The sequence below is a fragment of the Panthera pardus genome, unplaced genomic scaffold, assembly GCF_024362965.1.
Source record: "Panthera pardus isolate Hobbes unplaced genomic scaffold, ASM2436296v1 HiC_scaffold_25, whole genome shotgun sequence".
NCBI classification, from domain to species: Eukaryota; Metazoa; Chordata; class Mammalia; order Carnivora; family Felidae; genus Panthera; species Panthera pardus.
In genome coordinates this window covers 43191973-43208521 of record NW_026526821.1, presented here as the reverse complement: position 1 = coordinate 43208521, position 16549 = coordinate 43191973, and the positions used below count along the sequence as shown (strand labels likewise).

General features: G+C 48.7%; 1 protein-coding gene across 6 annotated transcripts in view; it reads left to right on the top strand.

Annotated features, from left to right (window-relative positions):
- The window catches only part of OVOL2 (ovo like zinc finger 2), a 30768-nt gene extending 14653 nt beyond the window's left edge, over positions 1-16115 (top strand). For all 6 annotated transcript variants that reach the window (XM_019462444.2, XM_019462445.2, XM_019462446.2 and 3 more), the window contains 2 exons: positions 1189-1378; positions 15575-16115. In XM_019462444.2, the coding sequence (XP_019317989.2) occupies positions 1189-1378; positions 15575-15888 (504 nt within the window). In that variant the 3' untranslated portion in view covers positions 15889-16115. The remainder of the gene's footprint in view (positions 1-1188; positions 1379-15574) is intronic.
- Positions 16116-16549: the final 434 nt, after the last annotated feature.

The following is a 16549-nucleotide window of genomic DNA, read 5'->3' as shown; positions in this document are numbered from 1 at the left end:
GGAGCCCAGGGCCTGGGGTTTGGTTATTGTTTTGCTGATAATGCAGCTGTGGGATCCTGACCAAGTCCCTTCCCCAAATGATCATTTTAGTTGTTGATACTTTGGTGGATCAGGAGCTGGGGCATGGCCAGGCAGTTCTGTGGGTAGCACTGGCCAGAGTCACTTAGCCGGTGGCTGCCATGGGCTGGGCCAGGAGGTCCAGGGAGGCTTTATTCATATCTGGCACATCAGTGCCTCTCCGAGTGGCCTTGCTGTCCAACGCCACCGGACCACTGGCCACTGGCCACCGGTTGCTTGGGCTTCCTCACAGCATGGTGGCTTTGGACATCTTACATGGCAGCTGGCTTCCACGAGGGAACATATAGAAGCTGCAAAGTCTCTTAAGACCTAGAACTTGCCTCCATCCCAGGGGAGAGGAAATGGTTTCCGTCTCTTGATGAATAGAGCAGCATGCAGGCGCGGGGAGGAAGGAGTGGATTGTGGCTGTCTTTGGGGACTCTACGGCGGGCTCCATGACATCATCAGGACCTGGACTCCCTTCTTTCTGCTCTTCCATCCTCAGCACTGGCTTCCCTGTCATGGTCCAAAGGGGCAGTTGGAGGTGTAGCCAGCAGGAAGGAGAAAAGGAGGAAGAGGGCCCCATCTTCCCCCAGAGAGGAGTGTATTTTTCATTGGCCTGCCCATCCTGCGGCCATGACTTGCTATCAGGCTGGCAAGTATAGACACTTAGCTGGGGGCAGGGAACACAAGTCTGTTCTAAGGTGAAGGGAAGTGTGTGTGTGGGGGGGGCACCTGGGTGGCTCAGTCGGTGAAGTGTCCGGCTCTTGATTTTGGCTCAGGTCATGATCTCTCTTTTGTGAGGTTGAGCCCTACATCGGGCTCTGTGCTGACAGTGGGGAGCCTGCTTGGGGTTCTCTCTCTCCCTCTTTCTCTACCCCCTCCCCTGCTCGTGCTTTGTCTCTCAAAATAAAATTTTTAAAAAAAGAAGAAGTCTGTTCTCAGGAAGAAGGGGAGAATGAATGCTGGGAGGAGCAGCCAGTGATCTCTTTCACCTTCCCCAAAACCCGCTTGGAAGTTCTTAGGGGTCAGGAGCCGCAGCCTGGCCACACGGGGAGGTGGGCTCCGGGCTGAGCCCACTGGGGGTGCCCGCCTGCGCCGGGGCCCTCACCCCCCCTCTCTCTGTCCCAGTTCACCACAGGCACATGCAGCGACCCGGCGGTTCACAGCTGTGAGCTGTGTGGCAAGGGCTTCCGCCTGCAGCGCATGCTCAACCGCCACCTCAAGTGCCACAACCAGGTGAAGAGACACCTGTGCACCTTCTGTGGCAAGGGCTTCAACGACACCTTTGACCTGAAGAGGCACGTCCGCACGCATACAGGTGAGGAAGGGGCGTGTGCTTCGCGGTTGCTTTCGCTGTTCTGGCCGACAGAGCTCCTGCTCCCTCTCCACCAAAGAACTAAATCGGGAGCTTGGAGCAGTGTCATATTTCTGGAAAGACTGCAGGATGGGGCATCTGGGGCCAGTGCATCTCGGTCCAGCTCCTGGTTGTGCCACCAGCCGGCTGAGTTGCGGTGGGCCAGGCAAGCCCCTTTTCTGAGGCTGTTTGCCTCTGTAAGAGATGTGATGATGGTCCAAGTTCTGGGGCCATTTAAGACAGATCCCTGGCTGGAAGCGTTCTGGGCTGTGACGTCTGGTGCAACGCGGGGGGCATAGTTCATTCAGCCCTCGTCCGGCTGCCTGCTAGAATGGGTTCTTGTGGTCCCACTGGTGGTGTCTTTTCCTCCTTTGTTGGGGTGTGAGCTGTCTCAGAATCAGGTCCTGAGAGCTCAGAAAGAGGAGGAAACGCTCAGCTCCTCTGTGAAGCGGGCAAGTGTTTTCCTTCCCTTGGACCTTCTGGAGTTCCCCGACTTGAGCATGGATCTAGGTCCTCACCAGCTCAATTCACAGAGAATCCTGGGAGTGCCCATTCGGCTCTCCTCTGGCCCATCTGACTGGGTAAAATCTTGTTAGTTTAATTTAGAAACATCTGGCCTCTAGGCTTCTCCTTGAGGCCCATAGTTCCACACCGGCCAGAAGGATCCCTTGAGGACAATACTAAGGGTGCCCCTGCCCTGCTAAAAATTCTCCAACTCTGGGCAAGATGAAATCCCAACTCCTCATCTTGATGGGCTTCATATAAAGCTCTTTACAATCCGGGTTCCATTTTCAAATTCCGGTCCGGTCCCATCCCATCCTGGCCCACCCCAGCCCACCCCAGCCCACCCCACCCCTCCCCATCCCAACCTGTCCTGTCTCCATCCCCATTCCATCCCCATCCCATCCCACCCCCTCCCTGCCCCACCCCTTACCCCCCAACCCCTCCCCATCCCATCTCCATCCTCTTTAATTTCATCTCATTTCAACCCATCCCATCCTAACCATTCAACCCCAACCTGGTCATGACCCATTCTCCCTATAGCCTCATAGAATTTACTATATATAGTCTCCTGATCCTCAAGCCCTTTCAGAGTTTGGGGTTTCCTCTGGCATCTTGGTGGGATGGGAAAATGTCTACTCCTCCCTCCTCAGTCCTCACACAGGACCCTTCTCCGATCCTGTGTATTCAGATTTCTTTTATAGCTCCTATCACAGTGTTTTGTTCTTAGATTGCTGGCTGTGAGCTGTTTGCCCGGCCTGGGAAGAGTGTCCCCCACCTTAGAGAGTGGGCTGGAATACTCAAAAGTTTCTCTTTTCCTTTTAAAAAACCTTTAGTGAAGTGGATTTTTGCATCCAGGAAAGCACACAAATCAGAAGCATGTAGTTTGATGAGTTCAGGAATTTTTACAGAGTGAACACACACCCATATAACTAGCACCCAGACCAAGAAACAGAATACAGCAGTACCCCCTTATCCATGGGGACACGTTCCAAGACCTCAGTGGATGCCTGAAACCACACGTGGTACCAAACCCTACATATTCTATGCTTTTTCCTATATATACATACCTACGATAATATTTAATTTATATAGTAGGCACAATAAGAGATTAACAACAATAACTGGTAATAAAATAGAACAGTTATAGCCATATACTGTAATAAAAGTTCAGTGAATGTCGTCTCTCTTTCTCAAAGTTTCTTATTGTGCTGTACTCCCCCTTCTTGTGATGTGTGAGATGATAAGATGCCTACGTGATGAGATGAAGTGAGGTGAATGACCTAGGCATTGTGATGTAGCGTTAGGATACTACTGACCTTCTGATGTTATGTCAGAAGGAGGACCGTCTACTTCCGGACCACAGTGGACCACGGGTAGCTGAAATCACTGAAAGTGAACCCCCGGGTAAGGAGGGCTACCATACGCCCTGTGCCCAGAATTCCTGCTCCTCCCTCTGTCACTATCGCCTTCCCTCCACGAGGCACCACTAGTGTGACTTGTAGCAGCATTGATTACCGGGCCTGGTTTTGGGCATGATAGAAATGGAATCCGATGGTGTGTACTCTTCCGGGCTGGATACAAGGCTTCTTTTTTTAGTCCCTAGCACCAGTGAATCAGTTCAAGTTTGATCTCTGTGTGGTCAGGTTGGCACCTTAGGTTGGGGTGGGCGGAGGGTTCTCTGGGGTGGCAGAGCATTCTGTAGGATGTGGGGAGTCCTGCAGGGGGTGGAGGACCCAAGGCTATAGGTGGACTCATCGGGTAGCTACCAATCTGACTTCGTAGACAGCCGACCCGAGGGGCTGGAGGAGATTGGGGGCCACTCACTCAGTCCTCTGTCCCTGGTTGCTCTGGACTGTTTCTCGGCTTTCCATCTCTGTCTGAGGATGTCCTTGAGGACACGGTCTTGTTCTTCTGAAACTTGCCTGGTGGGCGCTGTGGTCACTCCCTGACCCTGGCCTTTAAGACAGAGTGAAGAGTCTCAGGGAGCGTTGCTGGCTGTGAGTACCTTCAGCTGGAATAAGCAGTGAGCCAGTGGGGTTGCCTCATCTGTGACCGAGTTGACTCTCCATTAATGGAAATATCAGGGACTGCTTCTCCGAGAAGAGTTTGCAAATTCACCCAGTCACGTACTGATTAAAAGCTACAGATCTGAGTTAGCTGACTATGCAACCGTATCTAAATTACTTATCTTTTTTTTTTTTTGGCCTTAGTTTGTCCATCTCTAAAATGGGCATAATTTTGGGACCTGTAACCTAAAATAATAATTGTGAGGTCTCAGGGCAATAATTGTAAGCACATAGTAAATATTAAATATTATTAGTAGCAAAAGTTCAAATAATTGGCAGAGGTTTCCTGAGACCTTGCTGTGGGACAGGCCCTAGACTCCCCTCTGTGCTCATGGAGAGCTCAGCCAACCTGGGGAGAAATCAGACATCTGACTGTCACATGAGAAAAACAAGAGGTGTCAAACAAAAGAAAAAGTAGCATAGGTATGCCAGTGGGGAGGCCTGGCACGTGCATTGACAGGGCATCAGGGAGGCTTCTCAGAGGAGGTGTCTTTTGGCTGACCTTGAAGGATGAGCCAGATTTCCACAGCTGGACGGGGAGGAAGGGCCTTGCAGGTGCCGAGTGTCTTAATTTGGGTTGCAGACCCTGACCTAAGGATTTGGGTGTAAGCGGTTTATTTTGGGGGTGATCTCAGGGGGCATAGTGAGGGGTTACGGAGGGGAGGTGGGGAGGGGAAGACAGCCAATAAGAGCAAGCTATTGAGCAGGGTGTCACCGTGCGCACCTGGGGCTCAACCCCACTGGGGGTCCTCTGAAGAACCACGTAGAATGTACCACAGAATTGTTCCAGGGGCAAGAAAGCTGGGGGATTTATCCTGTCACTCCCATCCCTCCTTGATGGGGGTCCATCCTGGGACCCTCAGGTCCTAGGCAGCTCCTCCCCCCCAGCCCCTTGAAGGTCTCCGGTGTCTCCTGGGGAATCTCCTCCAACAGAGAGATGCTGGAAGCCACTGACATTACTGGAACTGAGATGACCTGGTGGTAGGCTGGGGGCTTGGGGTGGGGTGTTGACGATGTCCTCTAAGGGAGAAAAAGGGCTCGCAAGTAAGGAGGGTGACTCGGCAGAGACTGGGAGTCCCCACAGAGGGTGACTCAGCTTCCTCAGATGGCAGCGAGCTACAAGTAGCCACTTTCCTTCATGCTGGGCCCTCAGCATTTATCTATTACTTCATACAACCCCAAGGAGTCAATTAGGCCCACTTAATAGATGAGGAGACCAGGTTCAGGGAGGTCAGATAACCATGGATGGTGGAATTGGGAACCAGACCGGCTGGTGCCGAAGTTCATGGTCCTCTATTTCCCGTAAGTCCCCTTGTCTGTCCCCTTTGCCTCCCGCTGCCGTCCCCAATTTTCTCCCCAAGACCGGGGCCTCACCGGCCTTGCCCCGTTTCGGTTTCTGGAAGCCTGCTTGCTCTGCAGGAAGGTGAGATAAAGGGACACCTGGGCCTGGCAGAAACTGCACACTGCAGCCTGGGGTTTAGCAGGTCGCAGAGGAGTCTGTGTGTGTGTGTTCAATGGTGCCAAGATGCCCACGGTGAGCAAGAAAGAAGATGGCCTGTGTCTCCGACTCTTGAGCTCCTCTGTCTCTTGATCCTCAAACGTGAAATTTCTAGTGACCCCGGGAGGGGCTGAAAATTGCTGACATTGGTGAATAATAATGCCTTCCACCCAGGGCCTTCCCAAAGAGCTTCACGGTTTCTCCTCTGGGAGGGGGGCATCTAGAAGGTAAAAAGCACAGCAGCCCCAGGCCACATGTAATGGGTGAGACCCCCCCCCACATGTGGCTGGTCTGATTGAGACGTGTCGATAAGTGGAAAACTGATACCAGATTTTGAAGACTTGATGCAAAATAAGAATGCAAAACATCTCGGTTTTTAATGTTGATTCCCTGTTGGAATGGGAATATCTTGAATACGTTGGGTTAAGCGAAATATATCGTTGGAATTAATTTCACCTGTTCTCTTTTTACCGCTTTTAATGAGGCTACTGGACATTTTAAGGCTACAAAGTGGCTTGCATTTTAATTTCTGTTGGACAGCCCTGACTATAAGGTCGAATCTACAGGTAATGACTTAAAAATTTTTAAATCCTAATTTTGACTCTTTTTTTTCCTTTTTTTAAATTTTAATGTTTATTTATTTTTGAGAGGGAGAGAGACAGAGTGTGAATGGGGGAGGGGCAGAGAGCGAGGGAGACACAGAATCGGAAGCAGACTTCAGGCTCTGAGCTATCAGCACAGCCCAACGCGGGGCTCGCACTCGTGAACCGCGAGATCATGACCTGAGCTGAAGGCAAACACCAAACTGACTGAGCCACCCTGGCGCCCCTAATTTTGAGTCTTAAAGTGATCAACAGATAGAATTATGAAAATGTCTTGAACCTGTTTTTCCTGCCCTGGTTTATTTGCTGCTGGAGATGTGCCTCCAGGTAATAATGGACCAGAATGAGGAGGGAGGAAAGGGCTTACTGACAAATTAGGTGGTAGCAAACTGAAAAAGGAGTCTTGGCTGTGGGGACATCCCCATGCCAGGACCTGGAGGAGCAGACCAAGGTCCTGGTGTGAGGGGCCACCCTGCCATCTCTTGAGCTCTTTACAAAAGGGTTAATCCATGAATCAGTAAAAAGAGCAAAAATTTGGGATTCTCAAACATTAAAAAAATTTTTTTTTTTTAAATGACGTGGGGCTTGAACCCATGAACCACAAGATCATGCCCTGAGCCAAAGTCTGGCGCTTGACTGACTGGGCCACCCGGGCACCCCTCAAACATTTTTAAGGTTCATGTGAACAACCTCTCTGGTTCCAAAAGATCTTAACAGAAGTCTGCAGTTTCGGGTCTTGTTTGAGAGATGAAGGTTGGATTTTTGCTATTGACTGTTACAAGTAAATGTATTTAGACCAGAAGCAAAGATGTGGACAGTGTTAACACAGGTATAGCAGACAGCAGTTGAGTGAAGGGTATGTTTGCTTACAGGCTGATTAGACCAGTCATGACTAATTTTTTTAAACTTTTTTTTTAACGTTTATTTTTGAGAGAGCACAAGGCCAGAGAGGGGCGGGGGTGGGGGGGTGGGGGTGGACATAGGATCCAAAGTGGGCTCCCCGCTGACAGCAGCCCGATGTGGGGCTTGAACTCACCTCGAGATCATAATCTGAGCCAAAGTCAGACAACTCAACCGGCTGAGCCACCCCTGCACCCCCAGTCATGACTAAAGATGTATCTGGGATCTCAGGACCCTTCTTTTGAGAATTGTAGCTACAGTATCGATGAGGCGGGCAAAGAGAGTGGCATAGAGAACCAGGATTAATCCATCCTCCCCCACATCTCCTGTCACATGCTAAGAGGGACAGGGCATCCAAGGAAAGACTCAGAACAGGAGACATTTCGGAAGAGACCCAGGGAAACCGGAGCCTGTAAATGTCTTACTTAATATCCAAGTGGATGAAAGAAAAGATTAAGATGTCTTTTTTGGATGACTTCACCAAGAAAAAAGTAACTCAGAGGGTGTGTGTGTGTGTGTGTGTGTGTGTGTGTGTGTGTGTGTGATGGGGAGGGGGGATGTTAGTCAAATGACATCTGATTCAAGGTTGGGAGACAGAAACTGGTGCAAAAAACCTGTGTAACATTTCATGGAAGTAGATCAGCAAACAAGGGGCTATTTTTCAATCCAAATTGTCCTGGGTCGGGTTCCCTAGAAGCAGATTCTGAGATGGTGATTCTTATGAAATGATTTATTGAGGGAGGGCTGTCAGACGAAACCTGGAAGGGAGGGGGAAGCAGAGAGGTGGTCTCACGGGGAGTCTGGCCTCAGCCCGGTCCCACGGGGGTTCTGGGTGTGAATGGCACTATAGGCCAGTGGCGGGCACTTTTATGTCAGACATTGGCTGAGGGCTGCCTTTCCCCTTGGCTCAGATGTCAATTGCCCAGTGCCCATTCCTTGGAGAAGGGGACAGCCGGGAGCTGTTAGCTACCCACACACATGATAGATAGAGAATGAAGCACTAGCTCAGAAAAGGGGGTCAGCGTAGGGGACCAGCAGCACCTTCTACGCACATAGTGGAGGAAACCATGGTATTTAAGTGGGGTTGACAGGACCACTGAGGCCAGCATGGGAGATTATGGTCAGAATGGAGAGAGGGAGCCATGAGCTTTAAAGAAACGAACGCACATCTAGTTCACAGCCTGTGAAAAACATCATGGGCCTGTTTTTAGAGAAGATTCTTTTGGATTTGTTTAAGTGTTTAGGTTGAGCCAGCTGGGATGCCTCCTAAGAATGGCCATCCATGGAAGGAAATGGTTTGCTTTTGGTGGGGGAGATCTGTATTCTAGAATAAAACTAATAGCCGGTATTTGCATGTGCCAGACTCCGCACCAAGTGCCCACCCTCACTACTCCTGAACCGGCAGCACCAGCACCACCTGGGAGCCTGCTGGGAACGCAGAACCACACTGAGGGCTACGGCGTGTCAGGTGCGGTCTGGGCATTGTTTACTGCTCCCAACAGGTGCACCAGGCTCTTCTGACAAGTACAGCCTTTATTGAAAGTATTCTATTTTTCTTGTTTGGAAAATGGCTACTCATTCTGTAAAAGTCTCCAGCCAATGTAGACCAGAAAGTATGAGCCACTATAAGCAGCTTGAAAAGGACACAGGCATCCGTGGGGTCTCCAGTGCAGCCTTTGTGGGGGGGGGGGGGGTGCCATGGCGTATAACCCATGTTGATTATAACTTTATGACTCAAATGAAGGAGTCCGTTCAAGGCACCTGTCGTTCCTGTGGAAGCTTCTGAGTTCCAGGGAGAGGAGCAAAGGAATTTAGATTCTCGAGGTCAGGGAAGTGGGGAGGGGGGCACTGGCCAAAGCTGCAGTATCTGCCCCACCCCTTGGGACGCCCTCTGGCCTTATCTTCCAATCAGACCACATTGAGAGGGACTGGAAGGCAAACAAATCCCATCTTGATTGAAGAAGAGGAAACAATGGTGTCTTTGTTTGGAGCCTACAGGGAAGGATTGACTAGTTGGGAAAAATGCAGATTGGGAGAAGTTTGGAGTGGGGCAGATGGCTGCCAAAGAATAAAGTCAACTCCACCCCTAGGGAGTTGAATGCTGTCCTGTGGGATCACCTCTTTCGTTCATCAGAATGTCTGCTTTATTTTATTTTGACTTACATTTTAGCTAAAAAAAAGTAATACGAAAGGGAACAAAAAATGAAAGGAAAAAAGTCAGCCTTCCTCCCCCTTCCAAGCCCCAGTTCCACACCTGAAAGCAAACCACCATTTCACTTCCAAGTTTTTAACACACATAACTTTTTTCATGCCCTATATATCTTGGACACTGTTTCATATATCTGCACAGGTAGACATACCTTAACTGTCTTTAATAGTTATCAGAGCATTTTTAAATACAAGATGAAGGGGCGCCCAAGTGGCTTAGTCAGTTAAGCGTCTGATTCTTCATTTCAGCTCAGGTCATGAGCTCATAGTTTGTGTGTTTGACAGTGCAGAGCCTGCTTGGGATTCTCTGTCCCTCCCCCTCCCCCACTCGTGCTGTCTCTGTCTCTTTCAAAATAAATAAATAAATAAAGTTAAAAAATAAATATGAGATTTTGACATAATTTCAAAAACGGAGGCACCATCAACAAACACCATCTCAAAGTTTCTTTCCTTTCCTTTCTTCCTTCCCTTTTTCTCTTTCTCCCTTTCCTTTCCTTTCCTTTCTTCTTTTTTCTTTTCTTTTCTTTCCTCCCTCCCTGCCTTCCTTTTCTTCCTTTGTTTCTTTTCTCTCTTCCTTCATTTCTTTTCTTTCTTTCTTTCTTTCTCTTCCTTTCTTTTTTAAATGTCAGACTGCCATCGATATTCTTGTACATCCTTTGTCTACCTGTGTGAATCTTTCTGTAGATAGTTTCCCTAATGTGGGCCAAAGGGTAGACGACGTTACAATATTTTGTGGTCATTACCACACTGCCTCCAGAGGAGGTTGCCCTAGATATCCACTCCCACAAGTTCATGTTTATATAAAGTTCAATAACGGAGCACTTAGCTACAGCAAGGAGAGCAAGCAGAAAGCACCAGTAGCAAAGAATTTTCTTTGGAGATGTGTGATGTGAACCTTTATTTTAGTAATAGGAATAGAAAATTTGGGGCACCTGGATGGCTCAGTTGGTTAAGCATCTGACTCTTGATTTCAGCTCAGGTCATGATCTTATGATTTGTGGGTTCGAGCCCTGTGTCGAGCTCTGCGCTGACAGTATGGCACCTGCTTGACCTTCTCTTTCTCTTCCTCTTTCTCTGCCCCTTACTCTTGCTTTCTCTCTCAAAAACAAACAAATAAATAAATAGGAAATTTGAAGACAGGAAACCATTTTGGATAACCCAATGAAGTAGTTTTTGGATGAGGTAGTAGAAGCCTTACAGCACAACCTTCAAAAAGTGACAGTGAAGGAGGTCTCTCTGCACGCTTCTTCTGCACCAGACACCTAATGCCCACATTTAAAAAAAATTGTCCCTTTTTAAAAATTTTTCTTTCTTTTCTTTTCTTTTTATTTTTAAGTATAATTTATTGACAAATTGGTTTCCATGCAACACCCAGTGCTCATCCCAACAAGTGCCCTCCTCAATGCCCATCACCCACTTTCCCCTCTCCCCCCACCCCATCCCCTTTTTTTCAAACGACTGTAAGATAACAATACATTCCCAAGTGCTTGCAAATAGAAAAAGTGTATATACCTGTATGTATATATATATATATATATATATATATATATATATATGGACAGCGTGTGTGTGTGTGTATATGTACAGCGTATAGACAAATACTACATATGTGCCCACCAGCCAGTTAATGAGTAGAGCATATTTGTGTTCTCTTGAGCTGTATTGTAAACTCTTGAAGCTGTATCCTACCGAGTACTTAATGTTAATATGTTAATACGCACCAGGCCCTTTGCATGTGATGTCTTGATTAATCCTCAGAGCAGCCTAACAAGGGGGTATGAATGTTATCCCCATTTTATAGGTGGAGAAACTGAGGCTCGGTGGGATTCGGCCATCTCTCATGGGCTCACATAATGAGTAGGAGATGTGTGGCCTTGGACTCTTGCTGTGTGGGTGTTAGTGAGTTACTGATGTCTGGAGCAGGCATGGTGTTTTCTAGTTCTGATATCTCACTCCAGACATGAACAAGGTTGGCCTTTGCTCCAGAGCACTAAGGTGGGTGAGGCCCCAAAGTCAGGGGGGACTTAGCATCGGTCCCCCTTGCCCAGGGGTCCTCTCTGGCCACCTTCCTCTCTCAGCCACCCCCACCGCACCAAGTTCACGGGGGGCGGGGGCTCCAGGAGGAAGGGGTTTGTTCCCAAGCCTTAAAAGGGTCACCCAGGGGCTGCTGCATGACAATGTCAGTGAGTGAGGGATGAGTGTGGTGTTTGCAGAGAGGGGAGGAGGAGCAGGTGTGCAAAAGTCAGAATTGCCCTAACTAGAGCTTTCGGCACCTGCTGTCTTCCATCCATCTCCGTGTCTGTGAGTCACCGGTCCTCCGATCTAGGCTCACGTCCCACCCTCCCTGGGAAAATTCCACCACAGCGGCCATCCCCATTTTCTCTGTCATCTGGGTGATGTAGGACTCTGCAGTCTGTAGCCTTTGCTGTGTAGACCTTGCTGGGTGTTCTGCCCGTGGAAGGTGCTCGGTGACCTGTTGGATGCAGGGCAAGGAGACCGGTTCCTGGCACTCTCACCTCTGCCAGGGGGCAGGGATCAGGTGAAACCCTGGTCGGCAGCCGCTTCAGATCACCTTTTTGGGTCACCGCTGGGGCCAGGCCTCCTAGAGCAGGACTGGAAGAATCTGTCCTTTCCCCGGGGTCCAGGAGCTTGCCTGGGGTAAGTGTGCTCCCCTTTCCACATATTTAGTTTGGATGTTTTAACACAGTAGTGGGTTGAGTAACTGGTCTCTGGGTGAATTTCTGTTGTGATGAGCTGTAGGTTTGAAATCAGGTTGGCTGCTTGATCTGCCAGCTGCTGTCCCGGCTCAGAAGGCCTGATGAAACACAAAGCCCTCTATGGCGCAAGCATGAAACCCCAAACAGCCCTATTCCTTAAATTTGTAGAAGACTAGCTCCGAGGAAGTAACCTCTGTGACTCCTCCTTCACCATGATGGTAAGGGTTCGTTCTTTCATTTGTTGAAAAATTATTTACTGAGCACCTATTATGTTCCAAATGCCAAGGATTATGAAGGAATTTCTTAACTTCTGGCAGTTTTTCTAGAATGTGTGGAATATAACATAGGCCTGCACTCTGCTTGAGGAGACTGGAGTAACAGCTCACCATTGCATTGACCCCACAGTTTTTTCACAGGAGTGTTCTAGGATATGCTTCATGAAAGGGATTTGGTTCATTCAAGTGCTTGGATGGGGGTGGGAGAGACTTTTTTTCCATTTCAACTTACTTTAATTTCCTTCAACTTCCATTTCAACTTCCTTTATCATCTGTGCACTTCATGAACAGGAAGGGGCTCTCTCAGCCCCCTCCACAAGCCACCATTAAAGAAGTGGGGACATTTAGCCTTGAAGAGAAAATACTGGGGGGAGGGCAGCTTTCAGACACCCAAAGTGCAGTCCTGACGCCTAATTTGGTAGAATTTGCCTAGGAAGCTGTCTGGTCTTGGACTTCGGTTTGTTGGGGGTTTTTGGATTATGTGTTCAGTCTCCTTGCAATTTTCTGTTTCTTCCTGCTTCTGTTTTGGTCATGCCTAATTTGGCATGGCTTGGGAGCTGTGACTCCCTGAGAGATCCCAGTACAGGCAGCTTCAGCATCACTTGGGAACGCGTTAGAAGTGCGTTCCTACCCCAGAACCAGAAACACCAGCGGTGGGGCCAGGAATCTGTGTTGTGACAAGCCCCCTAGGTTTGAGGACCACTGCTCCACATTCAATTCAGTCTGGGGTGGGTCCTGGGACTCTGCATTTCCAGCAAGCTCTCAGGTAATGTGATTTGACTGTCAGTCCGGGAAGCGCACGTTGGAACCCTGTTGTACAAGGCAGTCTGTCTCTGGCTTGGGAAAGATAGCATTTGGGTATAGCTGTCCAACAGCACACCATGGTGCTGTTGAAAAGGAGTGAAGCTGAACAGTAAGCACCAGCATGGGAAAATCCTCACGATGTTTGGGAAGCTAAAAAAGTGGATTTTGAAAATATCTCTGGGTAAGTTTGCTTCCATTGAAGCCAGGATAGTAAAATCATCATAAATTTCATTTTTGTCTAAAAAAAATAGTTAAACATTTTAAAACGTGAGTTTTAATTACAGCTACTTTTCAACTTTTTAGTATTTTTCTTCAACAATTAGAACATTATGGGGAAAAGAATAACCAGTTAAAAAATACACAAAAACACCTACATAGGGCTCACATCTTCCTTTTGCCTCCGGGTCCTGTACAGCATTGTTGGGTCTTGTCCCTGTTTAGGATTTTGATAACTTGTTCATATGGATTTTTTTTAATGTGTTTTGGTTTTTGAAATATTACCTTTTTTAAATGTTTATTTGTTTTGAGAGAGAGAGCGCATGCAAGCACCTGTGTGAGCAGGAGAAGGGCGGAGGGGCTGGGGGGGCAGCGGGGGGGAGAGAATCCCAAGCAGGCTCTTGCTCAGCGTGAGCCCCACACAAGGCTCAGTCTCACAAATGAGAGATCGTGACCTGAGCTGAAATCAAGAGTCAGACGCTTAATGGACTGAGCCACCCAGGTGCCCCGAAATATTATTTTACCTTGACTGATGAGTTTTTGGCATACCCTTAAATTTGGCATCTGAGGCTTTGGGGGTTCCTGTAGGAGATAGCTCTGCTAACCTCTGGGCTCTAAGATTGTCTGACTGTAGTGGCCGCCCTCTTTGTTCCACGTACCCCTAGCACGATGCGCGCCCTCTCCCGGGCTTCCAGGTTATGTTACACTGTGCTTCCTTTACAACCAGGATCTCCTCCTTTAGAGCCTAAGTGGGGCCCGCCCTTACCGCTGCTTGTGTGACATTCCAACCTCACATTCAGGATGAGTGCTCTTGGTGGAAATAGGAAGGCCTGTGCTTTGATGAGGCTGAGCTCCCTGGTGTATATGGCACCTGTTAGCTCTCCATCTAGAAGGCGAGCCCCGCTAAGATTAGCCCGATTCTAAGGCCAGCGTGAGATCCAATTTGGAAATGCTTTCATACCTATAGCAGATGCCACCCATGTCCAGCCCACGCCCCTGGCTCCTGCCTTTTCTGGGCACACCTATCCACGTAGCAACTGCCCACACCTGCAACTCTGCCTGAGGGTGTTCCTGCTGGCACAGGACAGGGAGGGACAATCAGTGCCACCCAGAGGCAGCCCTAGACAGTGCTGCTGGAGGAGGGCGGGGGGTGGGGGGGTGACTCAGAGGTGAGGGTTCTGCATTGTTCCCTGAGCTTGCCTGGTGCACTTGGACTCCGGCTGCCTACAGCAGTGACTGCCTTGCTATCCCCACCTTGTAGGGCTCCTTCCTGTCCCTCGCTTCTTCACTCACCCACAGGTGCTACTGGAATCTTTGTCACAGGGTCTGTTTCCAGGAAAACTGCAACTAGAATAAAAACAAGGTTTACTTTGCCCACTATAAAATCAAAACATTGAAGCATACAAGTGGGAAGACTAAAGCTCTTCCTCCCAAAGCCACGTGGTGTTTCTTTGCCAAGTTTGCATCCCTTTTTATGTTTGCTCATGTGGATGTTGTGAACCTTTGTGGACACACTTTGTGTCTTGCCTGAATCGTTTTCCTCATGTTGAATCCCTCCCTATGCTGATTTCCTTTTTCTCCTACTTCTCCTACCCTTCAGCTCCTGGCAACCATTTTTCTACTCTGTTCCTATGCGTTTGATTTTTCCATATAAAAGTGATACCATGCAGTATTTGTCTTTCTCTATGTGGTTTATTTCACATAATGCCCTCATGGTTCATCCACGATGTTGCAAACATCTATCTCCTTTCTCGTGGCTGTGTAATATTCCATTGTATAAATATACCACATCTTTTTTTATCCGTTCATTCGTTAATGGACACCTAGGTTGTTTGCATATCTTGGCCATTGTGAATAATGCTGCAGTGACCACAGGTGTGCAGGTGTCTCTTTGAGATCCTGTTTTCATTTCCTTTGGATATATATCCTAGAAGTGGGATTGTTGGGTCATAGGGTAGTGCTATTTTTAATTTTTGAGAAACCTCCATACTGGTTTCCATAGTGGCTGTACCCGTTTACATTTCCATCAAAAGTGCACGAATGTTCCCTTTTCTCCACATCCTCAAGGACACTTGTTATCTCTTGTCTTTGATGATAATCATTCTAACAGGCGTGAGGTGATCATTTCAGTGCAGTCGTGATTCACATTTTCCCGCCGATCAATGGCATCGAGCACCTTGTCATGTCCCTGTTGGTACTTTGCACGCCTTCTTTAGCAAAGGTCTATTCAATTTCTCTGCCCGTTTTTGAATCAGGTGGTTTGGTTTTCTGCTATCGGGTTGTGTATCACGATTTTAAATGGCTTCGCGGTTGGGAGGCTGTGGCTTGGCCGTGACCAACTGGTGATGTGTCTGCCCATCGACCTTGCAGGCATTCGCCCCTACAAATGTGACATCTGCAACAAAGCCTTCACCCAGCGCTGCTCCTTGGAGTCCCACCTGAAGAAAATCCACGGGGTGCAGCAACAGTACGCCTACAAGCAACGCCGGGACAAGCTCTACGTCTGTGAGGATTGTGGCTACACGGGCCCCACCCAGGAGGACCTGTACCTGCACGTGAACAGTGCCCACCCGGGCAGCGCCTTTCTCAAAAAGACATCCAAAAAATTAGCGGCTCTTTTGCAAGCCAAGCTGACGTCCACACTCCAGGGGAATGTCACCCTGAGCGAGGAAGAGGAGAAGTGAGGAGGTGCAGGAGGAGGAGCGGGGAGAGACGCTCGAGCTGCCACGCTTAGGAGATTTTTGGTTTTGGAGGGGGTCCCCCGCCCCACTGGGCTCAGTTCATCCCTCTGCCCTCCCGGGGCCACGGCAGGGGATCTGTTCCAAGGTTGTCAATGATGATAGTGGTGTCCAGCCCCCTGTAACCCACGTCCTGTTGAACAGTCACATTAACAAAAGTTCGTGGATGGCCACGATCGCCGTGCGGTATTTTTCTTTTTTCCTGTTTTTTTTTTTTTAAACGATTTTCACATGTGGAGGCAGAGGTGTTCTTAGACTATCATTTTATGGTGCCTTGAAATAAAAGTCCTTCCACCTGAAATGCTACTCAAGCAAGGAAAAGGAATTTTATTATTCTGAAAGAGTTTACAGAAATTATTTTAATGAATGAAACGTTCTTGTGACACTTCCCTTATAAAAACAAGGCAGGAGAGCATGGAGTTCTAGCTCCCTGTTTAGGGCTTATTGTGGGACATTTGACTTCAGGTTACTTTGGGTGGGTGATTTTGTATTGGTGGGTGGGCTTGAAGAAGCATATCTTGAGTGCTGGGTAGGAGAGCAGATGAACGGGGGCCTCAGGGCTGATGGGCAGAGACTCCTGGGGTGGACGGGGCAGGGCACTTAACGG